Consider the following 26,934-nt stretch of genomic DNA (forward strand, 5'->3'; position numbering starts at 1 on the left):
GTAATTGATATCTTAATTTACACATTTTTATACCAACAGCATCCTCAAATCCAAAAGCTGCTCTAAAGTCGAAGATTGTTGCTGAATTCAGAGTAAGTTAAGCAAGTCAAGATATCTTTTGTATTAATCTCTGTCCTTTCACTGTAATGATCTCAACTAGTTTGTTTTACAGGCAGTCCCCGGGTTACGTACAAGATAGGGACTGTAGGTTTGTTCTTAAGTTGAATCTGTATGTAAGTCGGAACTGGCGTCCAGATTCAGCCGCTGCTGAAACTGACCACCAGTTCTGACTTACATACAGAATCAACTTAAGAACCCCAAGCGTCCCCAAGTCAGCTGCTGCTGAAACTGATCAGCAGCTGATTCCAGGAAGCCCGGGGCAGAGCAACTCTGCCTCGGGCTTCCTGTAGTCAGCGCTGGTCAGTTTCAGCAGCGGCTAAATCAGGACGCCTGGGGCAGAGCAGCTGGGGTGCTGCTGGGTTGCTCCAGTAGCGCCACTCCTCGGCACTACGGGACCAACCCAGCAGCACCCCATCTGCTCTGCCCCAGACGTCTTGATTCAGCCGCTGCTGAAACTGACCAGCAGCGGCTGAATCAGGACCAGAGCAGCTGGGGTGCTGCTGGGTTGGACCAGTAGCGCCCAGAGCGGCGCTGCGGGACCAACCGGCAGTACCCCAGCTGCTCTGCCACAGGCGTCCGGAGAAAAGCCTAGTCTGCTGGGGGGGGCGTACTAGCTGCGCCCCCCTCTCCCACCCCAGCAGACCAGGAAGACACGGGCGGCGGACCAAGACGCACCGCGGTCCCGCCGCCTGGGTCCTCCGCGGCTTTGCTCCCAGTCTCCCTGGTCTGCTGGAGACCAGCAGACCAGGGAAACGGGGAGCAAAGCCTCTGAGGACGCCGGCAGCGGGACAGCCGCGGGGCGTCTGGGCTGTCCCGCTGCCGGCTTCCCCCGCGGCTTTTCAAAGCCTCGGGGAAGCCGGCAGCGGAGCAGCCCAGGTGCGCCTGGGGTGCCCCGCTGCCCGAGCCCCCCTGCGGCTTTGCAAAGCCTCGGAGCAGCCGGCAGCGGAGCAGCCCAGGTGCGCCTGGGGTGCCCCGCTGCCCGAGCCCCCCCCCACGGCTTTGCAAAGCCTCGGGGAAGCCGGCAGCGGAGCAGTCCAGGCGCGCCTGGGCTGCCTCGCTGCCCGAGCCCCCCCGCGGCTTTGCAAAGCCGCGCGGGGGGGGGGGGGGGGGCGCTCGGGCAGCGGGGCAGCTACCCCGCTGCCCGAGCCCCTCCGCGGCTTTGCTCTGCGTCTTCCTGGTCTGCAGACCAGGGAGACGCAGAGAAAGCCCCAGAGTACACGGGCGGCAGGACCGCGAGGTCCCGCAGTCCGTGTACTCCAGGGCAGCCCCATTCGTAACTGTCGGATCCGCGTAAGTCGGGGACTGCCTGTATATCCAAGTGTTGTTGGGGCTTGATTTGAAACTATTGCCCTCCATGTTTATTTGTTCATTGCTGTATAGTGTGCACAATGCCCTGAGGCTGTAAGCTCTGCAGAGCTGTAGCTTGTTCTGTAATGTGTTGTGTATGTTGGTGCTATTTAAAAATAGGGTGTGGAAATAGAGCCAGGGAGTGGGGACAGGTCCCATTTTGCTATGAAATTAAGCAGATAGAGGCAATTAATTCTTTTACATAATTTAGAATTACCTGCTGCAAGAAAATAATTTGCTGCCTTGTTAAGAACTGGACCTTTTGTAATCACAGAGTATAATTATATGATTGCACATGGTTTTAATCGTAGGTCTAGAAGGGACCTCCAGAGTAAGGATGTTAAAATGTGTGTAATTGGCTAATCATGTAACTGGTTGCACAGTTACACACAGGGTGGCAGTCAGCTTACCGGGAGCTGTCTTAAAAGCCAGTTCCCAGCACACACCAGTTCCTGCCTGCCACTCTGCTCCTGGGGAGCCAGCTACTGTCCCGCCTACTGCTGCTCCCCAGAAGCCTGACTAGGAGCTGCATGTAACTGTTTGGGTAACCAGTAAGCTCATGCTTATCAGTTACCTGTTGAAATGGCTACTCTCTTACATCACTATTTCAGAGGTCATCTAGTTCTGTGATTTTCAAAGTCCAGGTCGCAACCCAGTACTAGTTCATGGAAAGTCAGGCACTGGGTTGCCTTGCTGTAAGGTGCCAAGGTGACTAGCGGGGGTTTTAAGGCTAGCTTCCTGCCTGTCCAAGCACTGCAGACCGTGCTGTGTCCTGGAAACAGTCAGCAGCAGGTCCAGTTCCTAAGTGGAAGCGAGTAGCAAACTCTCACGAGATTAAAAAGGCAAAACAAGCCAAAAAATGAAGCTGTGTCAAAATAAGCTCCATCCATTTGTGCGTGGCAATATCTGGAGACAAACAGGAACCAGCCAATGGGAGTGGGGAGCCACAGTTTGGGGTGAGGACAGCTGCTGGAGCTGGAGCTGCTGCTGGCCAGTGTTCTAGGACAGGCAGGAAGCTGCCTCGCCATCCCATTGCATCACTGACCGGGAGCCACCGGAGGTAAGCCTATGCCCCAACAATCCCCTATCCCAGCCCTGAGCATCCGTAAACCCAGAAATCCCTCCATACCTCAAACACCTCATCCCTCAACCCCATCCCATAGCAAAAGTTATTTTACTGCTATAGCTTAAAGCAGGTCCCTGAATGGAGTTAGCTATACTGGGAAATGGACTTTTTGCCATTATAACTGCATATACCCTAATGCTTTTGTTTGTACAGCTACGGCAGTTGAGGGTATAATTTTTTCCACACGCCTAACGACAGATGTAAATATTAGTTAAAAAAACCATATAGCGGATTAAAATGTTAATAAGTTATCCAGTTAAACATTTAACTGGGGAATTAGAGGTGCAGAGGGGTATTACAGTACACTCACATTTTACACTGGGGCTTCTGTCTGCCAGTGCCAAGGTAGCAGTAGAATCCTGGGCTTCAGCCAGCAGCTGAGTTTAATCGTTAACCGTTAACTGAAACTGAGAAGGCTGATGCTGTTTGGTTAACTGGTTAAACATTTACATCCCTACACCTAATTAGTATCTATGCCAGCAAATCTCTCATTTACCATACTTAGAGGTCTGATCATCACCTTGTGGTTTCAGTTCCGTTTGGTATGACTTACATGAATTCAGAGAAACATATGGTTTATTCCAGCATCAGTGGAAAAAGCCTCTGCTTTGATAAGTGGCAGTTTCTCAATGGAATACTTATTTGTTACTTAAAAAAAGGTCCATGGTGGTAACACTTCAAAATCATGGCTTCTCTTCTGCAGAACGTAATGAGGCTTTTGTTGTTTTTTCAGCCACAGTCCCTCGTTGATGAATTGTTGTTTTATAAACGTTCAGAAGACCAGATAGAGTTGAAAGAGAAGCAGCTTTCTACTATGAGGGTGGATGTATGCAGCACTGAAACACTTAAATGCTTAAAAGGTACAAGTCATGTTATCAAAGGAAACCATTTACGAGTAGTTTTAGTAATTCATTAGATTTCTGCCTTTGTTTGCTAATGAATTTCAGATTGTACTTTGACATCATTTAGCATTCTACAATTAACGCACTTTTGGAAGTTTCAACTCCTTTTATTTAAAAATATACAGTACTTCAGAAATCTGCTTTTTTGATCCAGTACACTACAGCAGTATTGATTGATAGCTGTTACTGTAATATTTCATAAGCCACAGGATGGAAATGTTTGATTTTAGTTATGAGCACATCAGCTGCCTTTGAATGTACATAATCTCCCAATATCTTGGGTTTCATGTATAGTAATCTTTTACAATGGTTTTTAATTAGTTCTCCTAGTGCATGTTTGAATGTATTTATTTTTCAAATAACTTTAAAATGCACATTGTGCCCTTATAAAGTACAAAACTCCAGAGTACTTGTCCCCAAGGTGTAGTAACACTTTCAGCTGTGAGATTGAGCCTGAGATCTTGTGCACCAGAAGCATGACTCTGCTTCTTGAGCTAAAGGTGTAACTGCAGATAGCCCAAATAGGCTGTAGCCTTTGTAGCTGGCTATGAGAGCGGGATGGAATATTTCATCAGTTTAGTACCTAGCTTGCATGGAGGTAAGAGCCATGGGCCAGATTTACAAAGGTATTTATTTAAGTGTGTAACGTTGCAGATTGGCATCTGGTGAGATTTCAGAAATGCCCACCTGTAGCTTTAGACACCAGTTGCTTAGTTCTTCAAAAAAGCTATAATAATTTAAGATTAGGGAAATTATGTAAACTTGAGTATCTGGAACAGAGTAGAGGGGGTTGACTGCAGCACCATCTACAACCGATTTTTGGCGTATCTTTGACCCACTAAGTTGACTATTGTGGCTTGATCTAAGAGCATCAATCCAGGCTGTTGTGTAGACACAATCTAATTATCTCCTAAAAACAGTGAAGCGCACATATCAGCTTACTGAGCATTAATTAGTGTGTGTGTGTGTGTGTGTAGAGCTGTGTTTATTCTAGGTGAGGTAATCTGCATAATGTCATTTGTCTTTAATATCTCTCTCAGACAAAACAGGAGGAAAAAAGTTTTCCAAAGAATTTGAAGAAGCAAGTTCAAAGTTAGAAGAATTTGTAAATGGTTTAGACAAGCAGGTGAAAAATGGCCCCTCACTAATTGAAGTGCTTGAGAATGCTGGTATCTTTTATGAAGCACAGTATAAGGAAGTCAAGGTAGTAGCAAATGTAAGTGCAAAACTTTCCCCAGTAGCAAATATCTTATTGGTATTGCATTACTAATAACAGGACCTAATGAAGTATACAAACTGGTATGATTATGGATTATAGAAATCTGTTAAATCATCAAGCCCTCTTAAAGTAATAACTTGGCTAAAACTTGGGGATATGTATGAAGATAAATGCTAAAATTATTTAGTTCAGTTTTCCAAAATGTCTTCTGAGTCATGCAGATAGATAATCAGGGTTTATCTGCATGTTAAATTTTGTATTAGATAAATGATTGATAAAATCTCCTTGTACTAATGAATGATGTAGAAATTTTGAGTTTAAAAAGAGAGCAGAAATGATGGAGGTCCACTAATGAGCTCATAATTTGACTTATCCTTTTTCTTGTGTTTTGCAAAGTTTTTGCATGTGAAGAAGGAAAAGTTTCATTTATTAGGCTGAGTGTAAAGTTAACTACAAGAAGTTGAATACCTTTAGTAATCAGAGATTGACCTTTGGGTCCTCATTTCTTGAAGCATTAACAAAAATGGATCTGAAAAGATTCTTCCAACAAAAACATTAACTAAATGGAAGAAGTAGTTACATGAATATCCCTTCTGAGGCCTTTGCTCTACCTGTCAGATTGAAAAGTGAAATACATAATGCGGGGGCAGAGTTGAACATGCTGCTATTGATACTATAAATGTTACAAAGATACGTTGTTTTCCTTTAGAAAAAAGGACACCAACTTAAATATGCTTTTTGTGTGTGTATTAGGCTTATAAAACATTTGCCAACAGAGTGAGCAATCTAAAGAAAAAATTAGATCAACTGAAAGCAACTCTTCCTGATCCTGAAGAGTCTCCTGTCCCTTCTCCAAGTATGGATGCTCCATCTCCAACTGGTTCTGAGTCCCCTTTCCAGGGAATGGGAGAAGAGGATGTCGTCCAGTCTCCAGTGGTGGAAAGTGAGACATCTCCCTCTCCCCAACCTGTTGCAGACAATCGGGATGTGGAGGACATGGAACTGTCCGATGTGGAAGATGACACGTCTAAAATCATTGGTATGTTCTGTGGAAGTAGCCATAAAATAGGCTTATCATTTTATACAATACTGTCTAGGCAAAACAGCTTTTCAAACCTCATTTAGGAGTAAGATGACGAGAAACTTTCCTTCTTTTGGGAACATTGCCAGTGCTCCAGCAAAAACAGGGAAGCTATGATGTTCCTAACTTAAAAAACCTCTCCATGTCCTGCTGTGAAGGCAGGGGACTGGACTCGATCTTTCACGGTCCCTTCCAGTTCTATTTTATTTATTTATAGATATAGATATAGATATATCTCCATATATGAGGCTGTGCTTAAATACCTAGCAGTTCAGTAAAGGGCATGAACAATGCCTTTTCCACTGAACCTTTAAATTAGTTTGTGTTAAACCTGGGACACACAGAGAAGCTTGCAGCTCTCACGCCAGAAGAATTCTGTGAAGCATATTGAACATTCCATGTTATCTCTTTTATGTTTGAATTAGTGGAGGAAAGGAAGGAGAAACAGGTTGCTCCTTCTTCAGCACCTGCAAAGACTGAAAGTGTCCCAAAAGCAACACCCTCCATAGTGGTCGCTGCTACACCAGCAGTAACAACTTCAGCTCCGACTCCACCAACTCCCAAGACAGTGAGCACAGTCCCTGTCCCTCCATCGCCAGCACTTGGTCTGCCAAACCTTGCCAATGTTGACCTGGCAAAGATCAGCTCCATTCTTAGCAGCTTGACTTCTGTTATGAAGAATACAGGTGAGGCTCTGAATTGCAGCTTGTGACTGAGTGTTGCTTTTCAGCAGAAACAGGATTCTGCAGTGTACAAGCAATAATTTCCTTGCTCAGATCTTTTTTTTGTTTCTGTACCATTTTAGAAGCAAACCATTGAATTGTAATTCAGTCTGTACTTCAGACAGAGAGCTGTAACTTACTGATACTAAGTGCCCTCTCATATTAGTTTTTAAATCTTCTTTCTAAGTCAGTGGTTCTCAAAGTGGTGTCCACAGACCATGACCATCTTGCAGGTGGGCTTGGGGCGTGGCCCTCCTCTCTAAAGCAGGAAGCCGTCACTGGCACTCCATCCCCATCATTCTCTTCCCCATCCTCCCCCACTGTAAAGTTGGAGTACCAGCTCTGGCTTCCCGCTGCAGGGGCATGGAGGGAGGCGAATCTCATGGGCAGGATCCAGCTTGGAAGCTTATCCCACTGCTGCCATTGGCTGGAATCCTAGCCTATGGGAGTGGCAGGAGGCAGAGTCAAGTAAGTGCCCCCATCCCCTCCGTGCCCAGACCCTGCACCCCCAACCCCTTCACACACACAGCTTCCCACCAAGACCCTGCATCCAACCTCCTACCAGACTCCCCCCTCATCCCCTAACCCTCACGCTGCTCCTGCAGCCTATCTCCTGGCCAGAACTTGCCCCCTCACCTTCTGCTGCGCCCATTTTGTCATCATGGGTGGTTGGCTGGTGGTCAGAAGAAAGCTCTGCATTGAACAGGGTGGGCTGTTCCAAGTGATTTAAGGGCATTTGTAGTGTGGAGTTTCAATGTGGAATGTGGTGCTACCCAGGACTATGCACCATAGTGATCTTAGTGTGTCTGTGCTAGGGTTCCTACTGCTAACACTGCAGTGGTGAAGGTGACAGTGTTAGTTGTAGTCAAGGCTTCCACAGCTGCTGTCATTTTTAATCATGTAGGTCTGTGTGATGCTGTTAAATGCTAGAGGCCTCAAGAACCTTAACCACACTAGCACTTTATTATAACTCTGATATTAGTAGCAGTATGCTTGAGCTGTATATTTATCTACTGTTTTCATTGCTCTTTGAAAGTAGCATTTTGTGTTTCTGAGCAGCAAATGTTTTCACCTCAGGGGTCAGTCCTGCATCAAGACCTTCCCCAGGAACCCCAACAAGCCCCACGACTCTTACTAGTGGCCTGAAGACACCTGTTGTGGGGACTCCATCTGGTCCTCCAAATCCATTGGCAAATATTCTTTCCAAAGTTGAAATAACTCCTGAAAGCATTTTGTCAGTTCTCTCCAAAACCCAGACCCAGACTGCACCAACATTGCAAGGTCAGTATATTGTGCAAAAGATGTGGATTTTAAATAAATAGCATCTATATTTGGATGGCAGCATCGCTGTCAAAACATTCTACTGTGTGCGCTTCTGAAACAAGAATTTATCTGGAAGGAAATTAGCTTGTATAGGTAATGCTTTTTCCAAATGTAAGTTACCTTTTGGAAGGTAGTGCATTTAGTATGGGCAAGTAAATTTTGCAACAGATTCAGGGAGTGTGTGTTTAATCTTTTCAAAATCTCTTTAAAATCTGTTAATGTTGGATACCATACTGGAATGTTTTATATTTGCTTTTTTTAGTTGCAACTTTTATGACCTAATTTTAGTCGTTGTAGTACAAATAACGTTAATATTTTTATTAGCTGAACTTCACCCTGGCTTTTCAGTTTGCCAATTAATTACGTTGAATGTGTTTCCTAAAATCTAATGTTGCATGGAAAAACGTAGCAGAGCAGGGGACCCACAAGTGAGTGCCTCTTGGATTCTTTTGCTAGCTCTGGGAGGGAGTTTTAGTGGTTTGAGCAGGGGGGTTAGGAGTGGAAGACTCCTAGGTTTCTGGGGCGGCGGGGCAGTGGAATTTTCCTCTATTGCTTGCTCATATGATCTTGGTTAATATCACTTCTACGGTTCTGCTTAACTATCTGTTACATGTACATAATGTCTACGTGGCTTATAAAGTATGGCATACGTCTATTGATAAAATAAATTTGAGATCAAAAGCCCTATGGAAATACAAAGTAATTAGTAATATGTAGAGATGGCAAAGTCTCTAACCATTTTGTTGGCTCAGATTTCAGATAGTTTCAAAAATTTAAGTTTGTAGTTTCTCTGCCTACAAAACCAATCACAATGAACGCTTAGCATGAGTTTTCTTTTGAAATGGTTGTAGGTTACTCTGTCTCTTAAAATATCTATTTAAAATATTTTGTTTTGTTTAATCTCCAGGTTTGTCATCCTTACTGCAAAGTGTTGCTGGAAATACAGCTCAATCAAGTGAAACAGCATCTCAGAGCACTTCAGCATCACCAGCCAATACAACTGTTTCTTGCGTGAAAGGAAGGAATGTTTCTTCCAATACTCAGTCTTTTATGTCCAAAAATTTTGGTTATTCTCCCAATTCTTCTACTGCTGAGGTCTCTTCAACTTCTGTTAACAAGGCTCCTGTTGGACATAGCCCAGGGCTTTCAAGTTCTAGTTTTAAACCACCAACAAATTCCCTTGGATTTGCTAGTACCCATCCTACTAGTCCTTCCCTTTTACCAACAGAAACCACATTGAGTCAGTCCTCTGAGATTTCAAAAACAAAGCTGGAGTCAGAACCCACCTCTCCAAGCCTGGAAATGAAGATACACAATTTTTTAAAGGGAAACCCTGGTTTCAGTGGTCTAAACTTGAATATTCCAATTTTAAGCAGTTTAGGGTCCAACATCACATCAGAGAGCCATTCATCTGACTTTCAACGTGCTCCTACCAGCACTTCTATGGATAATGTGGATGGGACACCAGTCCGTGATGAACGCAGTGGAACACCAACCCAAGATGAGATGATGGATAAACCGACATCAAGCAATGTTGACACTATGTCTTTATTATCAAAGATAAGTCCTGGATCTTCTACTCCCAGTAGCACAAGATCCCCTCCTCAGAGCAGAGATGATGGATATCCTCAAGAACTATCTAATTCTGTGCCTGCCTATAGGTCTTTCGGTCTCGGCAGGGATTCTCCAGCCAGCATGTACAAACAGTCCTCCGATAACATGGAAATACCTTCTTCTTTAATGGAGTCTCCTCAGGAGAAGTTTTACCCAGACACATCTTTTCAGGAAGATGAAGATTATCGTGACTTTGAATATTCTGGACCACCACCATCTGCCATCATGAACCTGGAGAAGAAGCCCGCAAAATCTATTTTGAAAGCAAGTAAGCTTTCTGATGCTGCAGAGTACCAGCCAGTTCTGTCTAGTTACAGTCAAAGAACACAGGAGTTTAGTGTGAAGTCGTCTTTTCCTCAGTCTATGAGGTCTATTCTTGATCAGAATGAGAGCTGTGATCCACTGTCGTCATCTTCTGGAGTGTACGGAAGTTACGGCCTACGAGCAAATGACTCTGGATCTGATGGTTCCCCTTCGCCTAGTAAGAATGATGTGTTTTTCACACCAGACTCCAATCATAATAATTTATCAAAACCTGTGCTACATTCTGGTCTGTCACAAAAACAGTATCCAGATTCTCCCCATTCACTTCCTCACAGATCACTCTTTTCTCCTCAAAACACTCTTTCAAATCCTGCTGGTAGACCACCCACATCCAGTGTGGAAAAATCTTTAAGTTCTTCCATTTCTGCTACTTCAACAATTGAGTTTAAGAACATGCTTAAAAATGCATCTCGCAAGCCTTCTGAGGAAAAGCATTTTAGCCAGGTTTCTAAAGGTAGCTCACATGAAGGGGTTAGCCTGTCTAGTCTCAGCCAGGCTGGAACCTCTACAGGAGACCAGCAGCAAGAGGAACACTATCGTATAGAAACTAGGGTGTCGTCATCTTGTTTAGACTTGCCTGATAGCACTGAAGAAAAAGGAGCCCCTATAGAAACTCTGGGTTACCATAATGCATCCAGTAGGGGAATGTCAGGCGAACCCATTCAGACAGTAGAATCTATAAGAGTTCTTGGGAAAGGAAATAGAGGACATGGGCGAGAGGCGACCAGAGTAGGCTGGTTTGAGCTGAGTAATACAGGTAATACTTTTGATAATGGGCCCTCGAGTGCTACAGAGCTGCCCACCATGAGTACTGGCAGTGGAATTGCCAGCTTTCAAACACAGTACAAAGAACACGTGCCACAATTTCAGGAGAGTGTAAACAGTTTCAGAACAAATAATTTCAGCACTGCCTTTGAGCGTCACATCCCACCTCCTCCCATAGAGCATGGAACTCCTTTTCAGAGGGAACAAGTTGGTCCACCTGCTGGGCCCTCATCTGCTCCACCCAAGGATCATGGAAGCCTGTTTCCTAGGGATCACTCAGTTCCTTCACACATGTCATCAGTGGATCACACTAGTCCTTTTTCAAAAGAAAAATCCTCTTCACTCTCATTGCCTCATGCTGCCCCTCCTCCTTCTTCTGTGGAACATAGCGGGGTTCCATTTCCTACTCCTCCCCCTCCACCTCTCTCCGTGGAACATGGTGGCGTTCCATTCCCTACCCCGCCGCCACCTGCTGGGGAACATGGTGGCATTCCATTTCCTGCCCCTCCCCTCACCGTGGAACATGGTGCTGTCACGTTTTCCAAGGATCACGGTACTATTCATCAAGGAACAATAAATGTGCATTCAGGATCAAGGGAAATTGTGGCCCCAGCTCAGCGAGACCACAGCGGTCCGTCCCTTGGTCGAGTTCGAGAAAATATAGGCCTAACTTCCCTTTCAAGAGATCAGCTTGGGCCAACCCATAGCGTTCCTCCCATTGGCCCACCTCAGAGAGACAATGTAAACCGGAGTGGAATGATGATTAGGCCAGACTTTAGGCCTAGGGAACCTTTCATAAATAGAGACCCATTTCACAGCTTAAAAAGGCCTCGGCCACCTTTTGGAAGGGGCCCTCCATTCTTTTCACCAAAACGCCCATTCTTTCCTCCCAGGTACTGAAACAGACCTGCGTCTCTGTAAGTGAAGGTATTTTGGATATTCTAGAGAGCAGTGGAAGTAGTGCTTTCACTTTTGTTTTTCCTTAAAGGGCCCCATAACATTTTTCTAAATTAAATATGTTCTGGTACTTTTTTTGGTTGTTTATTTTTTTAAGCCATCCAGTTGGCATAAATCTAGAAAAATGTTTTAACAAAAAATAAGAAATTTCCGAAGAGTATTGCCGTTGAAATAAAACTTATAGTCGTAAAAAATGAATGAATGTGCGATGTTGGGATGTTATTTTTAGCTGATTACCAAATTGTTTTGCCTCACGAGTCCTCTGAACCCATGTCAAAAGATAGAGGTGGGGGAAGGAACTCTGTTGCTACTATTGAATAACGAAAATAAAGGGTCCAAAATTACAAAGCCTTCCCTGTGGCAATAGAAATATTAACCCTTCCTTGTGCCTTTTGTTTAGGTTTATCAGTCACTTTTTTCACTGATGTCTGCTCAGTCAGTCCCTTGCTATGAAGCCTTGTACATCTCACTGCTTGTCATTTTCCCGCTTTTAGTGGTAGGAATAGGGACAGGGTAGTCAGCAAACAAGGTCAGTTTTTCAGCCCTTCTGTTTACTTTTTCTGCCTTTCTCAGAATGCAAAGCGGGGGGTGGGGGTGGGACGGACTCTGCTTTTCATGGTTGATGGTTTTTGTCACTGAAGATCTTTTTTCCTAAGTTGGGTTTCAGAAAACAGTCTCTAAACTATGCGTGCTTCCTATCTCCAACTTTACTTCCTTCCTCAACGCAAGAGGGTTATTTTGTGGATTATAAATCAAGTAATGCATTTAAAATAAGTGGATGCAGGAAGGTAGCTAGTGGTAAAACTCAAATCTGTGCTTACACATTTAATGTATACAGTGTATATTTGAAGCATATGCCTACATACACATGTACAAACTGTATCATCTTTTTTTGTCTTACACCACAGAGATAGGCCAGTTCTAGTAAACTATATTTACTTTTTTGCTAGGAGTATCATTGACTTACATGTACTCTTCACTTTTTGTAATCACACCTTTCATTGTGATTTGTTTGACGTACATAATTCCATGTAAGATATGAGAGAGACCACATGCAGAAATGTGGAACCAGTACCTGACCACTCTTCTGACATGTTCTCATAAATTCTCTTCTGCAGCCATGTGCATAGAGGATGTGTGGAGTTGGAATTACTTTATTTGGTTTTTTTGAGTGAGTAGAATGCAACATATTAGTGTTTGATAAAGGTATGGGGGAAAATTCTATACAAATAACTACAAAATGAGAAAATGGCAGAGCATTTGTGCTTGGGCTGTGTGTTTTATTTCACACACACTATATATATATATATAATAGGTATGATTCTATTTGCATACAAAAGTAAGTGAATGGAAGATTGTATTGGTGTATTCTGTTGAATGGCCCTGGGTTTGGAAAAAGAATGATGTTATAGTGCCAATGCATAAAAACCTGTTAGTTTTCTAACTTTAGAACAACAGTGTGTGTTCTACTTCATTTTGCAGTCAGCAGCAGATGTTGCTGCTGTTTATCTATAAAGGGTATATTTAGGCATCATCGTGGAATGGTACATCTTGTTGCATGGACTGTTTCAGTTAAACAGAATTCCTGAAAAAGTAACTGCATGTGCAATTCATGCAAACACTTGAGTATTTAAACTTTTTGGTTAATGTAATGGTATTCTTTTTCTGTTCCTTCTGAGTTCTGAAGACACTGCAGCTCCTTTCAGTGAGCCTTCAATATGATTATTAAATGGATAGCGCACCAAAATACCTACTGTGTAGGGTAGCTTGTTTAAGTTAAGCCTAATCTTCAGAAATTAAAAACAGCAGTAAAGATATACAGCAAGAAAACTACACAATAAGAGGTGAGAATTCACTTATCCCGTGATATGAAGTAAGATGCTACAACTCCGTTCCCTAGACACCAGCACTCAGAATGATCATATTTCTTATTAGTGAGAATAAATGTACTCGCCTACAAAACAACCCAAGATGGAAGAATGCTTAGGTAAGCATTAGTTTCATTATAGTCCCAAAGTCCACCCATACAGCTCTTACATTTTAGGATTTGTAGCTCATGGATTTTTAAAAAAATGTTTAATGTTAATCTCCAGCACTAAAAAAATGAAAACATTTTACAGCTTTTGATGTATACTGGAAGTGACACATAGCTTAGCCCAACTTCTTTGCTCTACCGGAACATTTTAAATGAAGCTTTCTGTACCAGCCTGGCATTCTGTTTGCTTCAAACCTAAACTACGTAGTCCCATTACTTTAATACCTATGCTGGCTTGAAGGGACAGTTTCAGAGAAGTCATAGCTTAAAAATATTTTGTTGGAGGAAACAGAGGGTGAAAAGATGCAGGAGGTTCTGATGTAAGAATGAAACCAATGTTGAATAGAAAACAAAATGCTCTAGAATAAAAGAATGTGAATTATTTCTGCTGCTCTTGCTTAGTGGTGATTTCAAGGTAAAAAATTACTAAGATCAGATGGTGACATCATCTAAACTCCTCCTCCTTGCCATCTGACATGCCTGGGGAGTGGCTCTTGGAAGTGGCTTTTTTGGTAACTTGTAAAGTAAAATGACTGATTTAAAAAAAACTCTCTGTAAAAAAAGACTATTTTAAAAACTTCATGTTTTTGTTTGAGACTTTTTGTTTTATTCTGTGCTTATTACTTTAAACAAATTGTCTACAGTAAGTGAAGACACGTGTACATATGTAGAACCACACAACTTATATCTGGACATGAAGGCATTTATTCCTGTGTCTGTGATTTAACTCCCCAACCGCTCTTGAAATTTTTGTATTTCACCTTATAAGAGAAAGAAATAAACATGTATTTTTTAAATAAAGCATGAAACAGTCTCTCTCATGAAGGACATAACTTCATAAAGAAGAAAATCAAATTGCAGACAGCCTTCAATGTTCAGTCCAGCTGTTCTAGAAACACAGTGAGGACAAACCAAACAATACATTGGTACAGCTTCACAGCAGTCAGTAGAATTAATTTTTACTAGAGGTTATAAAGACTTAAAATGTTTCCCTGTTTTAGACTTCTTCTAGTGTAATACAGATGTCACCAGATTTATGAATATGAACCATTTAGATTTTTACTGTCTCCTCAGATATGCAATATGCATGCCTGCCTCTTTGGAAAAATTCCAGATATGTATGGTGTGCATTTTATATCAGGGGGGAGAGTCTACAGCTGTGGATGACTGTGATCTGAATACATTTAGAGACTTTTTACCCACAAAACATTGTTCAGGTGTGAGAAACCTGTTTAGATAATGTGAATAATAGTAACTTTTTAAAAAAACATGCAGAATAAATGATCATATGCGGAATTTAATTATTAAAAATAAGCTGCAGTGCTGTTGTTTCAAAACTGCTGTAAATATTGGCTGCTTTTTTGTGTGCCTGTTAAGATTAATTAGATATGTTGGATTTATATTCTCAAGTGTTCCATGTGAAGAAAGCAACATGCATTAGAGGAAGCAACAATAAAACTGCAGATCATTTTGAATTGTGTATTAATACATTAATAAAATAACTAGTTCTAATGTTTTGATATTCTTTTTTAACCGGAACTTCTTTTAAGTGTACAGGGGGCGTAAGATTGGCTGGTCTGTGAAAATGATCAAAATATTGGGCTGAAGAGAGAACATCAGGTTTTTTTGCTCAACATTTGCAGTCTACAACAGCAGCCAGACTTCATCTTTGCTGAATTATAAATTTAGGGTTAGTGTTTTTAAAAAACAAAGAAGAATCTGCCTCCAGCTCTGGCTACATGACCATGTTTTGAAGAAGACAAATGTAAAACTATTGTTGGAAGATGACTGTTTCTCTTAATTGTACATAGAGGCCATGTTAACTAGCAGAGCACAACACAGAAATGGAATATCCTACCAATACTTGTAGGCTGAGACAACACTTAATTTCCCCTGCTCCCATTTATTTTTGTATTGCATAATAATAAAGTGTATGTTACTTTGTGTGGTTTCCTTTCAGAAGAGTATGTTCTTTGCACCACTTTGCTGGCTACTGGCCTCTTGATCATACTCTTGTCATGTAATTTTGAAGGATAAAAATGTTGATTATTCAGGGCTTCTGGTTCTTTTTTGTTGGCTGAAGGATTGAATAACTGGCAACACACCCTTGAGAAGCTGTTCAGTGACATCTAAAATGTCGCTTTGTCTATTTGCATAGCACAAGAAGCAATGATGTAAAGCAATTTAAAGAGTGTAATATTTTAATCACTTCAGAGGTTCCTGGTCATTAAGATTTAACAAATTGCTTTAGTTGGGCTAACTTAGATTATCAAAATGGAAAAAATTGGAAACAGTGATTTTCTTTTTGCCATTTATGTTCATTGGCTTCTTTTTGCATTTCACTCCGTTAGGACAATAAGTATAGCCCACTAAGTTCTGTGCTCTGGTACAATAGTAGAATGTAATAGTAATTTGGCTTCCAAGTGATTCAAAGGCATACATAAATGAGGAATTCGTATTTGAAATTGTTTCCAGAATAGAAATATTTTATTTTCCAAGCTACAATTTTTTTATCTGAACTTTATGTCCACATGTCACTTTGTAAAGATCACTTAGATAGTAGCATAACTATTCAGGGAAAGTTATGAATGCTCTTAAAACAAGGCAAGATTTAAAAAAAAGGAACTCATTCCTCCTTTGTAGGAATCAGTACAAAAATAAAACAAAAGGCCCTTTCTAATCCAGCGTGTCTGAATCTAATGAATACTCACCCCTAGTTTTGAAAACATGTTTTGTTACTGTATTTTGTGCTTTCATATGGAACTTCTAGTCTTTCAAGCTTTTTGTAACTGAGGCAAAATACTGCTGAATTCAATACAGCTGTGAAGTAGCACACAGGCTCTTAGAAACTTAAATCTCCTTAGGAGTTTGGAAATGTAAAAGCCCCTCATTAGCTCAGGTGTCATGCAATATTTGGTCAGATTAAAAATATGCCAGCCCCTGTTTAGCAGCTGCCATGGTTAGTGGGAGTATAATTTGTGATTCTATTGGGATGTTGCATCCCTTCACCCAAGCAAGGGCACTTACTCTTTTTGTCTCAGCATTTTCCCCCCTCTCCTTTCATCTCATTGCTTTTGATACCATTTCTCCTCTTGAGAGGATTTCAAAAAATCCTTTCCAATGCTTCAGAGAGGCCACACTATGGAGGTACTAATGTGGAACAGGTTACTTGCTACCCTTCTCTAACAAGATTCCTCACCAGTTCCGAGGGTGTTCCTAAATCTACTTGCTCTTGAGATGAGTCCTGCCATGCAACTGTTTTCATTTTCTCTTCTTTCTGTTCAGACCTGCCTCTCACTGTAGGGTTTCATGTTTGCACTTCAGTGACACAAAGCTCTTCTTTTCAAGTTAAGATGGGTGTGGAGATTTTTTTTTTTTAAATGGCAGCCCTGAAAACACCTTGGAGCTGAAAGTCAGGCTGGTTTCTGCTGGACTGATGCATCAGAACCATGCATCGGGCTGAATTCTGCAGAGGGAGGCAAAATTATCGACTGAGTTGCAATTGAGTAGATAACATGATCTTTATAAACAATAAAATCCAGCAGCTCTCTTCTATAGCTGTGTTGGCTCTGCAAGGTCAGTCAGAAGATGCATGGTGCTGAATATGGCGGCTGGGCATACCTGTTCAGTCTGTGCTCACTGTGCAGAACTACAGTTTGAAGCATCACCTGTGCTATGGTGCATTCTCTTGCAGTGCTGATACTGATCCTGATGCAGACAGCACTGTAAAATCTAAAAGTAGAGGCCTCAGAGAAATTCTCAGAGATAATGCTGCCATCAGTCTTTCAAAGGGAAGTGATCCCTTAGGCTCAGCCCAGCATTGGAACATGCACAGGATAAAGAGATCTTCCCAGCATGAATAAAACTGGGGAGGATATTTTAAAATTCCCTAAACTGCAGGTGGTATCCCTTGAGTTGTGGTTAAATGTGGGCTGCTATGAGTTAGGGCAGTAAGGGAAGTAGTACTACAAAATTTTCCATCCTCTCAATTCCATTTTAATCAAACCAGTTATGCTTAACTTTTTGAGCTTCCAAAAGATTATGGTGGTTTGTTTTTTGTGTTTTTTGGCAAGTTTTCAGCATCCTGGGCATTCAAACATATGCCAGCCCAATGTAGCAATTTGGCAGGATCTTGAAAGCTGTCCTCTTCATTTGTTGACACGGATGCAGATCCTTCCACTTTCATACATCAGTGCAGCCCCTGGGACTGTTGGTCCTGTGCAGTTCTATACCTTCATTAGCACATGCCAAGACCATGTGGTGACCCACCTTATGGAACTCAAGGGCAGCCACAGGTTACACTGCAGAATGTGGGGAAATGCAGTTGTTCCATGGTCTGAATGCTTGGTACCTTTGGTCAGATGGGATTACAAAACCCTTACATGACTGGGAAGGTGGGGCAGAGGAGAGGGGACTGGGAAGAGACACATTCTTTACATGTAGACTGCTGAGCTGCACTAAATTTAGGCAGTTTGCCATTTTGAAGTGACATTGGTGTGTTCCAAGGCATAATGTGGCAGGGAGGGGACTGCCTTCTCTCTCTCCTTTTGTAAGAATGTGCTGAAAATTCGTGTAGTTCTCTGTGCTTTGTTGGGGGTGGTACATGCCGGAGGTGTGGTGTATTGTTCCTTATTAGAGAGTAGGAATTTCTTGAACAGCAACTTAGAGCGAGCAACCTAATGTCCATTATTCCCTTGTCCGCTTTGGACCTTGAAAAGCAAAGGAGCCCCTTGCGCAGGTGGAATTGTGCAGCATTCTGTTTGGAAACTGATGGTACCACTTTGCAAACAGCCAACAGAGGCTGCTGTATGGCAACATGTAACTTTCTCTTACAATTCATAGACACCTACAATTCATAGACACCATAGTTTAAGAAACCAGGCCTGGTAGTCAAGCCCTTGTCCTGGGTAGCAGTGCAATTTCCTTGAGAAATGGGCATTATGCTGCTGCAGTCTGTGGGCGATGCCAATTCTTTGCCTCCTCCCTCCTTTACCCTGTCATCCATTGCTAATAGTCAGGGTTGCATGCAGTGTTCCCAGTAACTTGAGCAGTTGGGTGGCCACCCAGGAGAGATTCAGATGCTGCCCAGCTGATCAGCAGAGCGCCCATAGCTGGCGGCGTGTGTTTCTATTGGTGGTGCACATAAACATTATTCTACATGTGGATAAAAAAATTGGAGGGAACATTGGTTGCACTCCCCGCATCGCCAGTGTCTTTTCTAAAAATGTTGGTTTCTACTTACAGATGCTGGCAAGAATAGCTTATTTGTGGGGGAGGGTAAGTAAACATTTGCACCTGTAATTCTGCAAGGTCTTACCTTTGTAGACCTGTTTGCTTTGCATTTGGGTATCATGCTAAAGCACTATGTTGCTCTAGTTTTCCGTGTGCTACTAATTGGCAAACCAGTCAATGTGCTGAACATTGACTAGCTACCACTTCGGCCTCTTTCCCCTCCCCCATATGTCTAGGCTTGACTGAGATTTCTATTTGACTTAAAATCATACTTCCCGTTTTAAAACTCTGGTAAGCTTCTAGCCTTACCAGGAAATAGACACTGAAGATTGATCTCCCGGAGGTCGATTTAGCAGGTCTAGTAAGGACATGCCAAATCAATTGCTGATCGTTTTCCCATCAACTCTGATACTTCACCAGGTCGCAAGGAATAAGGCAAGTCAATGGGAGATTTTCTCCCATTTATATCCCCCCTCCCCCATATCACAGTAGGAGTGCTGTGGTAAGCCAAACTATGGTGTATCGACTCCAGCTGTGCTATTCATGTGGCTGAAGTTGTGTACCTTCGTTTCATTTGGGTCAGGTCTATACTATGGGGCAAAGACATTAAAAATATTAGCAGACAGTATTTTGGTGTTGGGGCTTTCAATCTGATAGTATGGGTTTAAGGCTACCCCAGTCCCATTTGAAACTGAATTGGCACCTAAGTCTCTTATGCTCCTAGTATTAAATTGTTCATTTATATTCCCCTTACAGTTTGCACAGCTACCATCAACTTGGCTTGAGGACATCATCTTACAGAAGCTTAGACTTTTGGTAAAATTAGAAGTGTCAAGTCCCGTTTTGCAAAACCATTTCCCTGCAGCTTAGTGAAAAGTGTGATCTGTGTTTAAGACTTGTCTGGGTGCAACATGGATCATTGTTACAATCAGCCCTGCTGGAATAGCACAGCCCAGGATGGCTGCGTTTTGCAGCCTAGATGTCCCTTTTACTGCATTCTTCCTCCACTTTTTATGCTCTCCTGGATTTGTGTCTTGGGCCACATTTATCAAATAACTGTTCAAGTACCTTGTATATTAAGCTCTCTGGGCAAGAATTGGGAAAACCCTGGCCTTAGCAGGTCCCCATTCTTACCACCCCTTCATAGTCTCCTAGGGCACATCTATACTACATGGAAGGTCTATAGAACTCAATGGGTGCCCCCATTGGCACCGATACTTCTACCCCTTGTGAGGAGTAAGGGAAGCCAATGTGTGCATTCGCTCCCATTGACTTCCCACTGTAGATGGGGATTTAATATAGTTCACTCCAGCTACGTAATTTATGTCACTGGAATTACGGTCTTGCATGAACCTGGGGAGTTGCAAAGGTACATACAAGCTTCATAGAATAATAGGGCTTAGGTTTTTGGAAAGGCCAGAAAGGGTCACTAGGATCATCCAGTTGGCTCTCGTGTCCCACAGATCAGTGATGGCTGTATTAAATGCACTCATGGTTGAGTTAGGGCTGGTGGTCTGGATATGTGTAACTGCTGTAATAAACCAACAAGGATTCTAGCAACGGCCTGCTTGTGGACGTGAGGTTGGATTGTCCTGTAAGATAAGGAACTCCTACCTTTGATGGGAGTTTTAATGTAGTTACTGTCTAGCTGGAGGAACAAAGAGTTACCTCTATTTGGAGCCTGTCTTATTCCCATCAAAGCGAGGAGAATAAGCAATGGCTCTTGTTTTTCTACACCACACTTAACTCTCGTAAAGAGCTGAGTAAAACAGCTTTTAGTTTTTTATTCTCTTGTCTTGTTCTAGCCAAAGCCCAGTGGCACTGGAGTGATTTTCAAAATGGGTGTTCTGAGTCATTGAACCAAACTGTAAATCCTTTATAGAGTGGAAACCACTTCTAGTCAGGCTGCGCTGCCCCATAGCACCTATGCCAAAGCATGCTCCACCCCATTCCTAGCTTCAGTCTCCCAGTAATTAAACAGCAGCTCTCTTCTTTCTGTTGTTGAAGTAACAGGGATCTGGCACCAAAGCACTAAAACAAATAAGCAATGAGTGGTATTTTTTAATGGAAAATACGCACGGTGGGACTCTTTCAAAGCATCCACCCCTGGTCTCAATTTGCTCCAATTGACTTTAAAGGAGTCTTGAGTTAAGCCAGAGCTGGATGTTTCTAAAGATCCTGTCCATGGTTCTTGAGGTTTGATCTCATTAGATGAACAGATTGCCCAAGTGGAAGACCATGGCTGAACCTTTAGTTGAAGTAGATTTGTAGGAGTATCGCCATAATGCATGGAGACCTGACTCTAGGTCAAGGTCCCCTTATGGGAGGTGCTATACAAACTAATAAGGCAGGCAAAGGATGGGAGGACAAATAGGCATGGAGCAGGGGAGTGACTTGCCCAAAATCACAGTGGAGGCCAGTGATAATCAATCCTGATCCAATACCCTAGCCACTGCCCCAAGCTGCCTCTCCTGTCATGGCAACAGATGAAATTCACATGGGATTTAGTCATCTAGCAAATGTTCATCTTGTGGGGAGAGGGAAACTTTTTTTTTAAAACAAATACTTTCTGCCACTTAGTGAACAAAATGCAAGAAATGGTTGGTGTCCATTTGAGTATTAACTCTCACTTGTGAAGCATTGTACCAGAGGAGAAATAAACAAATTATATTTTATGTGGATAATAAAGTGGGTGTGCAGAGAAGGGAAGTCACTGAATTAAAACATTTTCTGGAAGCAAAAACTACAATCCAATCCCAGGAATGGTAATTCCAGTCACTAGTGACTGGAAATTACATGGTCTGATGGTGGGTTGTTTGCCTGTGTGACAATCACTGGGGGTCTGGTCGCCATGGAACAATATCTCCATCAAACATCCTTCCACTCCCATCCAAAACAACTCAGCCAGCTATTTCTGACACTTAATTGGCAGCCTTAACGGGGCCACTAGGGCTAGAATAGGCCTTAAGAAGTCATCTGGGATAGGGTTGAGACGCATTTATAATTGGAGCAAGTGGGCACTGCCCATATCACTCCCCTAAGAAAAGCCAGGTTGGGTCAGACCTGAGGCCTGTTTTGTCCCCTATCCTGTCTAGAATAATTTCTCTCCTCACTGCCCCAGAAAGGCCTTAGCCTGATCTCTAAGACTCAGATAGGTTTAAACCCTAAAACATGAGTTTTAATATCCCTTCCAAAACCTCTTGTTATGGTTAAGAAGCCTAGATGTTCTTGCTAGCTGTATAAATGCCCAGTCCCTGCTTGAATCTTAGTAAGTTCTTGGCCTCTCCATCCTGTGGCAGTGAATTCCACACTCCAGATATCCACTCTGAAAATAATATCTTTGTATCAGCGTTGGGATTCCCATTTTTCTGTTTCATTGGCTGTCCACTTACGTGAGTTGAGACCTAGGGAAAACCATCGTATTTGTATCCTTGAATCATCCCCTTTCCAAGGTTACAATCCCAGTCTTGTTATGCTCCTCCCAGGAGAGCTTTTTCATACCCTCGGCTCATTTTCATCATTCTCTGAATCCTTTTTAGTTCTACAATATCCTCAAGAGATGGGGCGACCAGTAGGGCGCACAGCATGCAGACGTTGACGTATATTAAATATCTTAGCTCTGTGTTCATCCCATTTCTTATTCATCCTACCATTTTGTTAGTATGTTTGACTGCACATAGGGGTCACCGTAAGTTAAGTCAATGTCAGCCTTCTTGTCTTGATCACTCCGTAGTCAACACAACTACTAGAATTTCAATCTCATGCTGTCAGTGTCTGTCCTTTTACCAAAAATAGGTTCTTGAGGATCTAAGTCAGAGTCAAATCAATGGAAGTTAAATGCCTAAATACTTTTGAGGCTTTGGGCCTAAATTGTGCTTAAGTTGCATGGTATGAAAATAGGCAAATCAAAGACTTATCCAACAAAGCTAATGAACCCCCCAGCTTTGTGTTCTGTGTTGTATAGTGTCAAGTCTCATGGGATCTTAGGTGCTATTGCTGTAAAATACTAAGTAACAAAAGCAGTTGCAGATTGTGTGTTCAAATGTAGGGCTGGACTCTGCTCCCCAGAGTTATGGAGTCACTCCACTAATCTCCACGAAATGGCTGGATTTACCCCAATGTAGCAGATTTCTGAATTGGGACCTAAGTTCTCCTAAAGCACCTAAGCATATGCCTTGAAATCAATAGGTGGTGCTTGGATATGTAAATAATTTGCTTAAAGTTTTAGCCTTTAATTCCAAATACACTTTTTAGAACAATCTATATATTGTACTCACCAGGAGAGAAGGTGGTAACTCCACAGAAAAAGGATTTAGAAACAAAAAAAAACTTTTAAAATGTCAGACATGAGAATGAAAAGAAAAGTATCTGTAGGCTCCCAAATCTGTACACACAGGATGTGTTGAGCATTAAGGCCAATAGGAGCTGTGAGGTTCCAAAGTTTGTTAATTATTGGACAAAAAGGTGGAGAGCAGAGACTGGAGACTTCTAAGCATGCTGATAACCTGACTTATATGAATAGAGCCATAATTGTGTGCTGGATCGGGTCCATAGGCCTTGATCCTGCAGTTGCATCCATTACTGTAGAACTGTGCACCCATCCAGAGCCCCATTGATTCAAATGTATGTCCACATGAGTATGGGGATTCATGTTGATGGATCTGATTGTTGCAGGCTTGGGGGCCTAAAGGTGACAGACAAATGAGGGGAGGAAGGCAGAACAGGACTGTTTAAAGTGAGCTCTTCACCCCTCCTTTTTCCGATACCCTTTTATCATAAGCAGTGTCGCATTCCCTGCCATTTGGTGAATGCATCCAGACTCCTCTTGCTATCCAGATGTATTCCATGTGTTTCATGATGCTAGGATGATCCAGCTTGTCCTTGAGTGTTACTACAGCTGCATGGAGCAGTTGTGTCCTCCGCTTAAGTGTCCATACCCAAAAGAAAACAGCAGTGATTTGGGTTATGTTCATCTGGCTTCCTGCTCGAAAAAGTTGGCCAAAAGTTTTTGTTTGTCCATGCGTAGGCTGATTTGTGCTTTCGTATGAAACGTGTATCATTCACTTCGTAAACTGCCTAAAGCAGAGAACCAAGGAAGCTGAACAATGGAGCTTTCAGAATGTTTTTTGTTAACTGTTAACATTAACCGTACCCATTTGTATTCAGACACTGTTCAAAGCTGTCTAAACTGTCCCCTCTTGCGCAAGAAAATATGCAAATGAGGTGAAGTGAATATTGCCACACCTCATTTGCATACTTAATGAACTGCCATTTTTGCTCAAGGGACTTTTGCGCAAAAAGGAGCTGTCTACACTGCTCCTTTTTGCACAAAAACCCCGTCTTGCACAAGAGCCGTTCTGCCACTTTTTTTCAGGAACAATGCCTTTTGCATAAGGGGGGTTTTGCACAAAAAAGAGCCATGTAGATGGCTCCTTTTTGCCCAAAAGCCCCTTGTGCAAAATGGCGGTTCATTAAGTATGCAAATGAAGCATGGCAATATTCACCGTTTTGCTTCGTTTGCATATTTTCTTGCGCAAGAGGGGGAAGTCTAGACATAGCTTTAGAGAATGGCTGACATTTGGCCTGACCTGGAGGATCTGGGCTGTCTTGTGCTCATGGAGGATAAAATTTTGGGATTTTTCAATGCAGGAAGTTGGCATTTGAAGATGTGTAAGAAAGCTGAAATCATCCCTATCCCTCTCTTTTGTCTGACACTTGCTAGAAAGATGGTGAGATGTGGGAGCAACACGGAAGACGACTTGCTTTAGCAGTGGCGAGAAGATTGGAAGTGGGAGAGAGGTGCAGGAAGGAGAAACTGGGGCAGCGGAGGGAGAGGTTGCATTGGGAGCTCCAGTCTCATCCGCACAGCGGGAAATGATGGCCCAGAGGTTATGGAATCACCCTAGGGCCTAGGGAACTAAGGTTCGATTCCTTGATCCAACACAGCCGCCTTATGTGACATTGGGCATGTAAGTGTGTCTGCTCTGCAAAATAAGGTGTGTTCTTACCTGTCATTAGCCAGCTTGGGTTAAAGGAGCATACGGGGCCCAGCAACCTTAGTTCATCTCCACTTTCCAAGATTCCATTTGCGTGACTAACCTGAGCTAAAGGCAGAGTTGCTACATCTTCATGGCTACTTTAACCAGAGTTAAGAACTCCTGCTTTTGTTCTTGCTGTGTAGACCTGCCCTTCAATGTCTCTGGCCCTGATCCACAAAGATATTTAGTCTTCTGGAAATTAGAATACCTTTGTAGATCTAGGCCTCAGTTCTCCATCCTACAATGGGGTGATATCAGGATTGGGAAGGACTCATGCCAGTTAAGGACCTTGATTGGCTGCTCACGTGTTACAATTACTAGATACCTTATAAAAGTTAACCTATTACTGATATTTCAATAAATTACTAACCTCTGTGATTTCCACTCCATCCACCTGACAAAGTGGGTTTTACCCACAAAAGCTTTAGTCTTTAAGGAGCCACAGAACTCCTCCTTGTTTTTGCAGATACAGACTAACACAACTACCTCCATGAAATGTACTGCTTACATCTGTAACAGGTTTACAACACCATCTTAGCTGGCCATTTGGATATGGAACCTTTTAAATATAGTGTGACAGGGAAGTTTAGGTAGAAACTTAAGCTTGATGTGTCAAATCATCCATAGAAATAAATAGTGCTAATCTGGTTGGGTTTTGGCCTGAAAAAGCCAAAAGGGGGTTGGACCTTTTGCCTGGAGGCTTAAGTGCAGGAAAGCACTCTGTGGTCAATGTGACTTAAGCACATGCTTAACTTTGAGCAGATGTTTAAATGCTTTGCAGAATCAGGACTGTGAGAAAGTGCCTACTCCTGATGACCTGTTGCCACTGTTGCAATCAGGTGGATCAGCCATACTTTAAGAGAAAGGGCAAGTAATACAGTGTCCCCCCTGCAATGTGTGACTCAAAATAGCCCTGGTCCATTTTTTTTTTCAGGCTACTCTGGAAGTTGTGTCTGTTTGCACATGCTGCTGCACAGAATGGAGTCTGAAGATCAGATCTGCAAAGGGAGGAAATGTTTTTGTGTTCTGCTGGCTTGTTTCACTTGATTTTGTTTTTTGTAATCTATGGCAAGAGCAGATGGAGCCTTGATTAGATTTGCACAAAAGTAAAAAGAGGCTATAAGTTCTACATAACAACATGGGCTCAGAATGGGCAGACGTACAGTGTTCGTGGCAGGATCAGACTAGCAGATGTGCTCTTGTGTTAATTGAAGATCTTGTTTATTCTTGGAGCCTCCCTTTGCTAAAACCTCCCCCCAAACATCTTGATTTACTAGCTACTGGATTTTCTTCAAGATGACCCATCCTTTTTATAAGTAATGCCCTAGAGCTGCTTGAAGAATGGTAAGTATTTTTCTGCAAACACTTTTTTTAAATTATGTGGCTGTTTGAGGTTGTTGGTTTGTGGGGTTTTGTGTCTGAGGGGGAACTTTTTGTTTTGTTGTTACTTTATGGGTAGAACTTTTAAAATAAACCAAATCACTGTTATTTTTCAAAATCAACATGTTTTGACTCTGTTTTCCCTTGAAAAGCCCTAGAATTTTGAATGAAACAAACTCTTCATATATCCCAAAAAAAGCCTTTTCTTGTTGCAAAAGGTTTCAGTGGGAACATTCTAGTCAGCTGTAACACAACTCAGAGCAACGTAGAACCATGGTTAGTTTTTGATGTTATTTGATATGTAATGTATTATAAGAAATTAGGACAAAAAAAAGTGAGTGCCAAATTGGATGAACCCTTTGGTCAGCACTGAAAATATCAGCCTTGAAACTTAAGGGAACACTCTTAGCTTGAAATTTAGCTAACTCTAAAAGCAATAATTATGAGTAATTTCCTGTGTTGCAACTTATAATTTTTATCATTTTTTTGTGATATTAGGTGTGTGTTTTTTCTTAATGCCACAGCTCCTGGAGTCGTGATTGTGTCAGAATCTCAGCTTTGGTTTGAAGAAGAATAGAAAAAAGTCGAGCTTCCATGGTTGTGGAGAAAAGCTTGAAAACATGGTCCTTAAGGATTCAAAAAACCAGAAGGTGAATAAAAAGAATTCCCCAGATGTGGTGTTTTTGAAAATTCCATGACATCTATAATACACTATTATGAGTTACAATTTATGAATTCTTGGGTGGATG

The 26,934-nt window shown here is 42.2% G+C and overlaps 2 protein-coding genes across 3 annotated transcripts in view; both read left to right on the plus strand.

The window, feature by feature from the left end:
* Positions 1-15,484, plus strand: part of RPRD2 (regulation of nuclear pre-mRNA domain containing 2) — a 53,678-nt gene extending 38,194 nt beyond the window's left edge. For both annotated transcript variants that reach the window (XM_075907408.1, XM_075907407.1), the window contains 7 exons: positions 40-92; positions 3,327-3,453; positions 4,536-4,711; positions 5,468-5,753; positions 6,221-6,481; positions 7,595-7,798; positions 8,748-15,484. In XM_075907408.1, the coding sequence (XP_075763523.1) occupies positions 40-92; positions 3,327-3,453; positions 4,536-4,711; positions 5,468-5,753; positions 6,221-6,481; positions 7,595-7,798; positions 8,748-11,443 (3,803 nt within the window). In that variant the 3' untranslated portion in view covers positions 11,444-15,484. The remainder of the gene's footprint in view (positions 1-39; positions 93-3,326; positions 3,454-4,535; positions 4,712-5,467; positions 5,754-6,220; positions 6,482-7,594; positions 7,799-8,747) is intronic.
* Positions 15,485-26,714: 11,230 nt separating this feature from the next.
* Positions 26,715-26,934, plus strand: part of TARS2 (threonyl-tRNA synthetase 2, mitochondrial) — a 33,599-nt gene continuing 33,379 nt past the window's right edge. Inside the window, exon 1 of the mRNA XM_075907411.1 lies at positions 26,715-26,835. The gene's annotated coding sequence lies outside the window, so the exon portion shown is untranslated. The remainder of the gene's footprint in view (positions 26,836-26,934) is intronic.

Source organism: Pelodiscus sinensis, chromosome 24, assembly GCF_049634645.1.
Source record: "Pelodiscus sinensis isolate JC-2024 chromosome 24, ASM4963464v1, whole genome shotgun sequence".
Lineage (NCBI taxonomy): Eukaryota > Metazoa > Chordata > Testudines > Trionychidae > Pelodiscus > Pelodiscus sinensis.